The sequence below is a fragment of the Solea senegalensis genome, linkage group LG5 (genome assembly GCF_019176455.1).
Source record: "Solea senegalensis isolate Sse05_10M linkage group LG5, IFAPA_SoseM_1, whole genome shotgun sequence".
NCBI lineage: Eukaryota > Metazoa > Chordata > Actinopteri > Pleuronectiformes > Soleidae > Solea > Solea senegalensis.
Window position 1 is genome coordinate 15,951,515 of NC_058025.1, and position 12,719 is coordinate 15,964,233.

Below are 12,719 nucleotides of genomic sequence, written 5' to 3' on the forward strand. Positions count from 1 at the left end.
CTCGCTGCAGTCAAACTCGAGTGCCATTTGCCACAACTAATAACAGAGGACAACACTCAATCACCGTTGAGTCCCAGCAGAGTGAGAATTCACACTTTAGCTGCGCTGATTTATTGGTTTATAAATATAACAAGGACACCATTAAATCTTATCACCATGACTCACGGCGCGAGTCAAAAGATGAGACAAGGATAGCCATTTTGATAACCAGACGAGTCTGCATATTAATCTGTGTCTGACTTGAATAATGAAAAAGTGCATAAATTCCCATAAAATATCTCGACTTTGTTCTAACCTGACAAACTGAAGCATAAACGCTGCTCGTTTGTCACGCCGTAGACCAACGTCCCCTCCTGTGAAGCTGACTTGATAAATGTTTTCCCATTAACATTTCATGAACAATCCTACATCTATACAATGTCGTCAAAACAAATAACTAGATATACCTTATCTACATATACCTTAGCCACTATGGCAGTAGAGATCAGGTCACATTTTTCTGTTTAGACCCAAACCTGACAGGTATTTGTATTTTTGTTTTGGTTGTTGTCTGAGCCTGATGTAATTATTGCATGCAGTGCAGACTTTGTAACATGCAATTGTTACCATGGTTACCCTGTTTACGGTCTCATAATGCGTTGTATATGACTTGGGCTAAGGCAACGTATCGTTCATAAATGAAAATTGTAAACGCTGCAATTTGTTTTCAGGATATTATATTCAGGATTGGACGACACCACTTTTTTGTGTCCGATACCGATATCACAAACCCGAGTATCTACCGATATTAGTCCGACGCATTAAATCATTTATGAACTATGAAGCTGTTAACAACACATTTATGCTGAGTCATTTCAAAGACATAATTCTCCAACTATGTAACAAATATTGTTGTAATAAACAGCCCAAACATGACTTGTATGATTTTTGGACATTTTTATGTGTCCGATATCCGATCCAGTGATTTTGACCAATATCGGACCGATACCGATTCCCATCTCTATGTTATTCTGTTTGTTATTTTGGGCAAATTCATAAAAAAATGTAATCCATACATACTGGGAGCAAAGTAAAGTACAGTAGTTAATATTTGATAGTGTCACTAGATAATGTTTCATCATGTTTTTAATCTATTGAAGAGCAAATATTCAACTCTCTCCTCTCTCCAGACCCGCTTGCCTCACTTCACGTCGGCAGGTTAGTTGCTCAACCACAAATTCGATGTGATTGGCTGTTCCAGCTGACAGTTGCAACAACCACAACCACATTTAACATCAGAGGAAGCCGAGGTGAAACGAGAGCACGAGAAGAGGTGTGTGTGTGTGTGTGTGTGTGTGTGGCGTAAAAAATCTGTCACTTTAACGCATGGTCCACTGCTACATGTTTTCAAACAGACATCATGACTAAAAACAGCTCACTATGACACAGTGACCCACATTTACTTCACTGCTACACAAACTACCCACTAACTCGGGCCTACACTGAAAGTACATGAATGATTTAGTTCAGTTAAACTGGCAAATGGGAGAATTGCAGCCTTTTTCCCTGAACATACTGTTAACACACAGCAGGTGAGTGTCATGTCAAATGCTGCAGGATGTCTGAAGTGAAATGACAGGGTGAGTTTTGAGTGCATGTGGAGCCGCTGTACCTTTGAGATGAGCTCGTCGTGATTGGCCAGGTGTGCCCGGCAGTGGATGCAGCTGTAGGTGCGGTGGCAGGATGGCAGGTAAGCCTGGAAAGTCTTGGACTTGGTCATCTTCACCATGTCAGTTGGGCAGGGCTCTTCGCTGGTGTCAGGGCTGGCACTGGAAGAGTTGCAGCTCTGCTGGACTTGCTGACAGAAGAAACACTGGAAGATGCAAGCAAAAGCCGTCGTTGTTGTGGAGTGGGTGTGTGGCACGCTCCACACAGACACCACAGGAGAAAATCAAACCTGTGGGGGGAGAAAGGTCAAAAGAATTGTGGTGAGCGACAGGTTTCATGCGTCTTATTTTTAGAGCTCATGATCCTGATTGCATTTCCAATATGAACACCGCTCATTTGCCAGAGCAATCATTTGATTATAATCATCTATTATGTGATTAAAGTGCCATGTTGTCGACTGCGAAACACAGACGCACAGTGATGTAACTTAACATTATGAACACAAACACCCAAAACATGTTTCAAACTTTGGCGCAAAGTAAACGCAAAAAACAAGCAAGTCCTTGTTTGTTCTGTTCTAACACACCATACATGGAGGATGACAATATTGCAGCTTTGAGATAAAGATTAGGTGCTTTTGTTTGTTTACCACTTAAGAACATCGTAATTATCCACAACATCCCACACAGGACAATCTTTTAAATTCTGTAATCAATCTTACAGACTTTGTTTATACTACAGGAACAATTAGTGCTTCAATTAAATTGTGTTGTAGGCTATTAATCGATAATTCCACAATAACAATTAAGCATCATGCAAGCATCATGACGGTGTATGCTGCAAAACGATCTAAACGAAACAAAAAAGTGTCATTATCAGCCGAGCCACTCAGAGATGGAGAGACTGCCTTGTATATATCGATATACAAAGTGCTGTGTATTTCCAGAAGAGTAACATTTACTTGGTTATAATAAGCTATGAATACAACTCGCGATATCAGAGAGAATGGTATTTTTTACATCATTATTCTCATTTTCACTTAAAAAAACAAACAAACCATGTTTCAAATTTCACAAGTAGAAAAACTGTTCTTAACGCTCCACTGTGGAACCTCCGTGACAACCGTGTCTGTCTGAGGTCTCCAAGACCCTGTGGTGTATGACCTAGTTTTCTCACCCCCACTCCTACACACACGTGTACGCACACATACTCACACAATAAGAGAGAAGAGAGGAAAAAGCCGTGGTGTCCTCTGACGTGCGTGTTTCTATAGTACATTGGTTATTATCATGTGTTGTTAATATAGTGTTACTCGCCCTGACTGCGTCCAGAAAACACAATTGGAGCTGTGTAATGATGGAAACAGCTGTGAGTGAGCTTTGATTATGAAAAAGTCTTTGATCATAATGAATTGCCTTTTATGTTTATATGCAGTATACATATATATATATATATATATATATATATATATATATATATATATATATATATATATATATATGTATATACATGATATAGTACTTCTAAACAAGGATGTTCGGCTGCAGATATTAAAATAATTATTCAAAGTAAATTGGGTAAATTGATACGCTCATGAAATAATCTATTCAGCTCCATTTGTGGTTCAGCAAAGTTTATTTACACAAATGAACGCCTCAGTTATGACTTCCGAGAGACCCAAATTTAATCACCTGAAGTCAAACACCATGGTTACACAACATCACCAGCAATTCAGGCGTACAACTTCAATTATTAAACAAAAATCTGATTGAAACATTTTGCTGATGGTCAAATTTCATTAAGTAAGTTTGTGTCATTTATCCGAGCACCAAACAGTAGTGCATCAACCACTCCTGTGTTTGTTAACTTTGTTATCATTGTCTGTTATGTCCTTCTATAATTAATGTAAATGTAAAATGATAACAAAACAAATGTTAACAAAAATTGCAGCTCCTATTGATTTCGATAACATTTCGATGAATTGTTTAGCCCTAGTGTGAGGGGTTAACAGACGGGATTTTATCATCTGTGTTCCCGATTACAAATCGTAAGTACTAAACATGTTTGATATTTACGACTGCACAGTATTGGGGGCGTGAGCAGAACCTGCAATAACCAATGAGAGCGAGCTGACTGGGAAACGGATATTGCATACTTTTGTTAATAACTGTAACTTCTTCGTCTTCAGCCATGACTTCATCCCACAGCTTATTGCGTTTCTCAGCTCAAAACATAGCACAAACAACGGCTATTAATAGTCCACCTCCATGTGTGTTTATGTTCTGAAGTCACGTTAAATGACGCAAGTTTCTGGAATCTCCTCCCTAAGATTGCTTGATTGAAAGCCAAGTGTGTGGTCCTGTGTCTTGAAGTGGAGACTTACTGCGCTGACTGAAGGGGAAACGGCAGAGAGAGAGTGGCAAAGTGGAGAAAGTTGTGAAAGAGTGTTTGCGTCTTTTCTGTGTGAAGGCGCCGCAGTTCCCTGACGTGCCACTAGATATCACTTATTCTTACACAGTGGACATTTCCTGGTTAACAGCAATTAAAATCTTCACTGGATGCGATTAGCGGTCGCCCACTGGTGAATAACTGCTACTTCTGTCCAACTTCATAGGCTTTACCTGTCATCCTGGAAGACTATGTCCATTTTTACATACCATTTAACACGTTGTTGTTTTTACAATGTAAGACAATTTCAAAGAGAGGCAAGTGAATGTCAACCGTCAGATGACAAGGGTGGGGACATGTTGTGTCTTCTGTAACTGAATAAAATCAGACAGCACATTATTTGCTCAGTAGCTTTTGCTTCTTGTAAAGACAAAGGAGACAAAACAGGGACAGCAATTAAGGTAACAAAACATCCCCTTGTAAGGAGATGCTCAGTACTTTAGTAGAGTTTGTTTATTCTCTATGCTGTCGTGCTACTGTTTAAGTCCCTGGCAGACATATTTTAATATTTTTTCACCCAATATATTAACAGGTTCTCAGTGAGCTGATTCCTGTGACTACTGACAGCAAAGTTTTATAAAGGAAGGACTGGAGCACACTGATATGTTTTAGCCTTAGCACAAACGGACCAACAGTTCACTACTGTGTCTTCATCAGAATCAGAGATAACTCACGTTGGTGCAAAACAGGGCAAACAGACTTAACTTTAGTGTGTTTAAAAGCTGAAAATGTACATGTGCACACCAGCCCTCCTTTTTGTTAAGATATCACCAAATACATCACTTGAAAACATTGCTTGTTTACAACAAACGTCTTGGGTGACAAGGTGTAAATTTAATCCTGTGTTTCATGATCAGTTGAAACAATATGCTTATATTGCTACTTATACAGTAGCACACATGCTCGGCAGTAACTGTCACCAACAACACAGCTTACCATTGCAAAGAACAACAACAAAAAAGCACAACGACAATTAGCTTTAACAGCTCTGGAAGTTTCCTGTTGAGCTCAAAGTGCTGCAACAGGAAAAGCAGCGCTGACACAGAAGCCAGACACAAAAACAAAGACACTTCCGCAACTCAACAGGAAGCAGCCGTGACGTGGTGTCAAAGCGTGGCTGCTCTGCAAACAAAAACATACCTGGCAGACAAGGTGAAAACTTGCAACCAGACGAGCCACATTTACATACACACTGTATAATCTGCACAGGTGCCTGAGGCATAATCCCTTTACGAAAAGGACTCAATCCCCTTTCTGAATTAGCCCAGTTTAACCCCGCCAGCACATGCATGTGGAAAGGTAATCACACACACACACACACACACACACAGACAGAGCTTCAGTGTGTCGCACTGCATCATCACAATCCTTGATTAAATCAGCTGTGTGCGGCACATTACCGTTTAGATTTCACAGACTCAAGAATGGGGTTCTGCCTCATTAGGACCAGGACTACTGGTCTCAACAAGGGCAGTGTTTATACCATAAAATGTCCTTAAAGGGTAACAAAGAACACACAGAGAGAGAGAGAGAGAGACCAAAAAAATAAATAAACAGCCAAACTCTGAAATGTGTTTGTTTTGCTTCTTTGTAAAGGCTGACATTTATTGAACAGCACATGGTATTTATTGTGTTTACTCTTAATGCTGTTTATTTATACTTTGATACTTTTATAAAAATCACAACACTGATAAATTACTTTGAGTCCAGATTGCAACAGAAACGGTGACCTGTCACCACAGTACTCTGTATCCTTTGTTTCACAACCTTCCTCATCTGTGACCAGTCACATTCACATTTTAACACCGTTCTATTATCTTTTCTTTCTTTTTGAAAGACACAATCAAGAGAAAAACAACATGTGTGCACATGAGTGCAGGATGGACAGGTAAATCAGCAGGAACAGCTGATGTTCAGAATGAGCTCAGTGAAAACAAAGAGCAGCAGCAGCAGCAGCACACTGTGAACTAACAACAGGAAGAACAGTGTCCAGACAAAAGACTCGCTCCATCTAACCCCAAAAAACTACACTTTTACAGCACAACACGCGTTTGAATGCAACTTTCAATCATCTAAACAAGTTAATGTGAACATTACAGGCGTTTGCAACTTCTCTCAGTCCTCTATTTCCTCCACATCTTCTTCTAAACGTGTTTATCCACAACAAAGAGCATACGACGCCAGCTCCAGAGCAACAGTGTCGCTGAGCTGGTTTCACAGTTTCCCCGACGCACGACACCACACACACAACACGTCTGCTGCTTTATTTATTCTTTTATTATTTAGTTTTTATTCCTACAGCTAAGCATTGCCCTGCTGTACTCACCACCTGGATCAGATCTGAGCAAAAAAACGCAGCTTGGTGGAAAAACTGCCTGCTGAAGACAGACATGGATGTTGTTTTTGTTTTGTTTTTTTCAAAGTAAAATAAATGATTGTCGTCGTCCCAGGCTCCGCTCCATGTGTGGTGCTGCCAGGTGGGAACTTATTGTTGTGTCCTTTTGGTGCTGACGGATCTCATTTTTCCCGACACGGGCTTTTGTTGTGTCTTTTGTGTGCGTGATGGACTGGCCTGGTTACTTTGCTACAGAAACGTCACCACGTGGGAGGGAGATGAACGTGTGAATGACAGCCAGAAGCAGCCAATGAGCGACCGCGCTGCCTTCAGGCTCCCGTGGGAAAGATGAAAACTGATGGAAAGATGACTTTAAAGTAGTTCTTTGATTTGAATTTCTTTCAAATATCACAGGCATTTTTCGTCACTCTCTAAACCACAGGTCTTGACCCTAGGGGCTACTGGGTGTCTATTTTGATCAGTTGAAGTGAAGTTGAAGTGAAGTGAAAAAAAGGCAAACTTTATGAGAAAAAAATAAATAACATTTATAATGTTTATGATGATATTTCCCGTAATTTCAAAATAAAAGTGCTTGTTTTTATATGGAGTGATAAATAGTTCACAAAATACATGTATTTATGATGCATATGGTCCAAACTGTTCTTAACTACACCTGTACATGTATATTTGTACAACTACTAGTCAATTTATTAATAAACCTAAAATGTCTCACAAACTCTTGTGATATGTTTTAATTTGATGAACTAGTTAAACCATTAACTAGCAAAACATTTGATGTTTCCAGAATCACTTTTCCCCAATCACACTCAGTAATGTTTTAATGGTGAAAACGAGACACATTTGTCTCAACTTTAGGATCTGTGAGGTTGTTCAGTAAAGCGTCTTTCAGTTTTTTCTACCCAGTGTGTTTCCCTTCAGGTCTCAGATTGTTGACTTTAGCAACTAAAAACCTCACTCCCCACAGACCATTTACACTGAGGGCACCACATCCTGGATGGTTTAAAGCACCTCTTTGTTACTTGCAGTGTTGGTCTGCTGTACATGAACAACATGAACTCCACGTATAACGTGTCCTTCTGTGAACTTTGACAACGCAGAGTATTGTTATTGCAGTGCTGTGCGTTAAAGTGAATTTCCCATGCAGCGTGAACGCACCACCAAGGGAAGGAGGGAGCACGCGGACACCCGGATGTGTAAATAAATACAAGATGAGAATATGAATGTCATTCTTCTTCTTCTTCTTCCTTCTATGATTTTGGAAAAACTTGCTTTTGCTTCGTTGTGTTTGCTTTTCCACCTGAAACTCATTGTATTATCTCAAGTCACAATTGGTTTATGCACATTTTTAGCACAATTTTCACTCGATTTACCAGTTGCTTTGCACATGTTTACTTGATTAAATAGTCTATATGGGTCGATTAAAGGGTACTGACGGTTAAGCATCAGCTCAAGATGTATTTATTGTTCTTTGTCTTTTAATTATTCTGACAACAAATGAGAGAGCAAACATCAGCAAGGTCACAAGTGAGAATCACAGACACATTTCATGGATATTAATGTTGTTGTTTTCTGGAGGATAAACCCTGAAAACAGCCACACTCTTTGAGGTTTCATGAGCCACAACGAGCCTACAGCTAAATTTAGAGCCAGATCAATACATTCCTCGAGTGCTTATTTGGGCTTTGTGAGACCAAACTGATATTATATATGTATCTATACCACAGACTGAAAAACCATAACAGTAACCTGATTATCCCCAACAACACCTCCTCCTAACCCCTTGTCTCTGCAGCAGCTGCACTGTCAGTACATCAACACTGGACAGAGCCTTAAAAGTCAAATACACACACACGTATATATATATATATGAGATGTAAATCCCCCACCCCAAAAAACCCAAAAAACCTGTCCTCTTACCCTTGTTGTCCCGAGAGTGAGGGCGCGCGCCTGTTTGAAGAGCACAGCAACCATTCATGGACTGCATTCATGTATTACATCCATTTATTTATATATTTTTTAACTGACAACGCACAAGAGCTCACGTAAGCCTGCAACACTCAGACACATTCAGGTGTGTTGTCGTTTCACCATGCGCGAGCAGGAGGAGGAGGAAGAGGAGGAAGAAGAGGAGGAGGAAACATGTAAACACTGCAGCTTCATCCCTCAGATGCAGATGCAGGGGCTGTGTGCGCGTGAGCGTTATAAAACCCATTCGCTCACTGTGTTTTTGTCGCGTGTTCACGTGGTACTTTCATGCCTCCCGAAAAAAAAGAACTGACCAAAATCTGCAGCCCTGCAAGGTTAATGATGATAAACATGATGATGATGGTGACTGAAACACAGATGGAGCAAAATCACCATCTGAGAGAGAGAGAGAGAGAGAGAGAGGCGCAGTTTGATCTCGATTGCAACTCAAAGAAACTGGAATAAGGTCATGGATGATTAAAAAAACAAGCAAGCAGACGAAGGCAGTAATGCAACATTACGCACGGGATGCCAGCAACCGCTAAAGAGCATCAGCGCCAAAGCAATCGAAGATCATCCGATTTCACAACATCTAAGCATGACATGTTGTAACCTTACACCGACTTAAATAAAGCATGTAAGTTTATATAGATCAGTGAGAGAGTAAAAGATATGAACATGATATGTTACAAAATATAGAAATGAGTCGCCTGTAAATCAAACAAGCAACACCCAAGTGAGAAAATAACACACACACGTGTGTGTTTGGGAGGTCGTGACAGTAATATTAAAGGGTTATCACACACACACACACACACATACACACACTGACGTGTTGGGGACAATCACATGACGCGTGTCCTCCTGCAGGTCACACTGTGTGGCTCTAACAGTAGCACTCACCACAATGACACTTCTCCTTCTTCCTCTTCTTCTGTCCGTGTAGCTCCCTGCCGCAGGAGTTTCAACTCCACTCAAACCAAAAAGAAAATCCTTCACCTCCGTCCCATGAAGGCACCACCACCAGCAGCAGCAGCCTGTCTGCCTCCAGCCACTAATAATCCCCCTAAAATCATCAGTGTCCTCCGTGGATCATAACCCCAAACTCAAAATCTGCGGGGTGTTAGCTCCGTGCGTGGGTCCAGTTAGAGAGGAGATCCCACCCGGGAGGAGGCTTCACAGCGTGTGCATGTCGGGGCAGCCTGAGTCTGCAGTCAGTCGTCAGCAGCAGCAGCAGCAGCAGTTGTGTGTTGCTTCAGGACGGGCCTGGCTGCCTGTCCCGTCTGCTGCGGCCTTATTTATCCTGAAATCCTAATGAGCTGTGGAGATAAATGATACACACAAAAGAGCCAGGACACTGGACCTGTCCCACATCACCGTCTGCTGTGTTCCTCTACCTGCATCTTTCCACTGCGATGAACCGTGGAAGTTTGTTTCCAAGTAAAACTATTACATAAAGTGAAAAAAAACTAAAGGGTTTTTATTTAATCCACAGATGCTGCGTTCAGGTGCTGCAGGACATAGGACTTTCAGAATTTAAGCAGAGGCAGAGTGAGAGAAAAAAACACATGGAACATGTCTGGACAAGTTCAATTTAACATGGAGTTTTGACGTGTATCCAAACATTAAACACAGGCAGAAATTAACTGGTGATAATGAATAGTCTTAACTTTAGATTAATCAGAAGTCAAACTGTGTGGCTTTAAAAAAAGCGAAAAGTTGCAACCTAATAATTTTCAAAGCCTTCATGTGGTTTGAAGCTTTGGGTGGAGTAGTTGTTGGCATACTGATGACTTTGTTTTTTAAAAGTCCAGACAGTGTAACATTTAGGATCAACTGAATCAACATTATGTTTGTTTAAGCTTAAAAAGCTTACTGTAAACACCACTGAAGGCCACAATAGTTTTTCATAGCTTTGGAAAGGAAAAGAAGAAGAAGAAAGTCTTAAATACAAACAAGTTTTTGTGTTTTTAATTTTGTCAGTTGAACAAGTTTCAGGGTATAGCAAGTTGCTTTTTATGCAGTGTACAGAGTATGCAATACTCTGTCTCCTTCGTGTTCCTGGCAGTAATAGCAGAAAACATCTGAAATCATGGATGCCATGTCAGCAGCTGCTGAGAATGTTAATTAATCCCAAGTTTTTGATTATAGTTAGCTCTTACTTGTCACGCAGATGCTGTAGCAAAACCCTGCAAGTCAAACACAACCTGTTGGTTGTCGTGTGTTTTCTATTTTCGACCTTATCAACGTAAAACACACCATATTTCCCTTAGAAAATTCTGAACTTAATTTTCGTGGAGCACTGGAAGGCAGCAGTAGCCTAGCTACAAGACCGGTTCTACAAATAGCGTCCAATCAGCGTGAAGAAGAGTCTTGGCCTAACCAATCCGCAGTCAGAAAGGGCGGGGCTAAAATACCACAGCCAATCAACGAGAAATCATTCTCTGTACACACTGCGCGCTCCCGTGGCTGCTGGTTGTTTTTGACTGTGCGCGCTACCGACACAGACACGTGTCCAAAAGCCAATATCCTCTTGCGCGCATGCGTAGCCGCGCTGTAAGCACGTGGACGAGGCAGAGGAAGTAAACAAACCCTCCAATCGATACAGTTGATTGATGCTTTATCCTGGTGTTTTCTGTCGTTTTATCATGTTATTTATGTCAGGACTAAAATGTTGCTTTCAATTTCAAAGATGTTTTTTGAAAACTTCCTTTAGCCCCGTTTTAACATGTCTATTTATATTCTTTAACGCTCGTGCAGCAGGTTGTAGCTGATCCAGTTACGTGTTCTGTTTCAAGGTTCAGGGTTAATCAGTATTAGTGACCAATTAATGCACACATTTATTTTTCGCTGATGGTAATTATGTCGTTAAATTTAACAGCTTTGTGCCTACAATGTTTTGCCATTCCTTCAGTTCTCACAGGCTTCAGTTTTTTTGAAAATAAATGAATTGAATTTGGACCATGTTATGTCTTGCATGCTTCACTTGTGAATGGCATGCATTTATGAATCAGGCCACACTACATGTTTTACCAAGACTATGGCGCCCTCTAAAGGACACTGTGGAATAAAGTGGCGACAGGACAACAATTTGACCATGCAGATAATTTCATTTTAGGAAAAGTATTCTACACAACATATAAAATACTGTTAGTATTTTGTGCAAAATGTTAAGAGTTAAATATACGTATTGAGCTCAGTAAAAAGACGACTGTGCTCTCCAAACTAGAAATGCTATAGCTGTCCAGTTTGAACCCACTAGGGAATTTAAACTTATTTTGGACTATTTTGAAACCTGCTCCTGTTTTTAGTGTTTATCTACTTAAACTGAAATCCAACATATCACAACGCTAACTTACAAGTGGCTATAATAATACCTTACATTGTTACAGCCACTTGTAAGTTAATGTTGTGATATTTCTCTGGTCCTCAGTGAGATTAGTGTATAAATAACGATTTAATCATTTCAAGTACTCAGCTCCAAACAAGTGTCTCCCCACAATATTGTCCCAGCAATACAGAATTTACCACAAGCAGATCGAAGTATAGCAGGGGTCTTAAACTCAGATAACCTGGTGGCCACTGGGCATCTCACCTCATCAGGAGGAGGCCAGACAAGCGGGCGATAAACAAATAAAAATAAATAAGAAATGGGGGAAAAAGCAACTATTCAGCCCAGGTAGGCAATATGAACTTAAAATTATTTAACAATATTCCAACATGCAACAATAAATAGTTCACAACAAAATTGTATTTAATGTATATATAATTAACATAATTATATATTATAGACGTATTCTGGACCTTTTGTTATGACCATTAATTTCAATCTCTAAGTGGCAGACAATAATAGCCACACTTCATGTTTTAGAGGAATACAGCATTTTTATTAAGAATTTTCACTTTTGTCTCATTGGACAACATTAAACACATTTATCGAGTACTCTGTCGCTCCATGAAACTTCTATTTTTGCAGTTCTGTGTGTGACGATGATGGCAGATAAAGAAGTGGTTTGAAGATGACTGTTGTGAACATGCCGGGTGACAAAGACACGTCACAGAGTTAAAAGATAGTTGAAGGTACAATGTTTTTAATGAACGTCTATTTAAATGTCTTGGCAGAGTTGAAAAACAAATTCAAAATGGCAGTCAGTCTTTAATAACAGCAAAGAAACGCTTGGTTTAAGTCAAATCCTTCACACAATAAAATAAAACTGACTGATCGATGCAAACTATTTCTATGGCAGATCAAACGGCAACCTGTAAAACAAAAACCATGGATGTCAAACTTTTTTTTTTTGTT

At 40.0% G+C, this 12,719-nt stretch overlaps 1 protein-coding gene across 3 annotated transcripts in view; it reads right to left on the reverse strand.

Moving 5' to 3' along the window:
* Positions 1-9,956, reverse strand: part of LOC122769568 (protein yippee-like 1) — a 29,647-nt gene extending 19,691 nt beyond the window's left edge. Inside the window, exons 1-3 of one of the 3 annotated variants that reach the window (XM_044026192.1) lie at positions 9,320-9,956; positions 8,369-8,812; positions 1,652-1,936 (exon numbers count right to left, since the gene is read on the reverse strand). In XM_044026192.1, the coding sequence (XP_043882127.1) occupies positions 1,652-1,768 (117 nt within the window). In that variant the 5' untranslated portion in view covers positions 1,769-1,936; positions 8,369-8,812; positions 9,320-9,956. Of the gene's footprint in view, positions 1-1,651; positions 1,937-6,421; positions 6,889-8,368; positions 8,813-9,319 lie in introns of those variants that run through there. The other 2 variants (XM_044026191.1, XM_044026190.1) reach the window with 2 other exon arrangements.
* Positions 9,957-12,719: the final 2,763 nt, after the last annotated feature.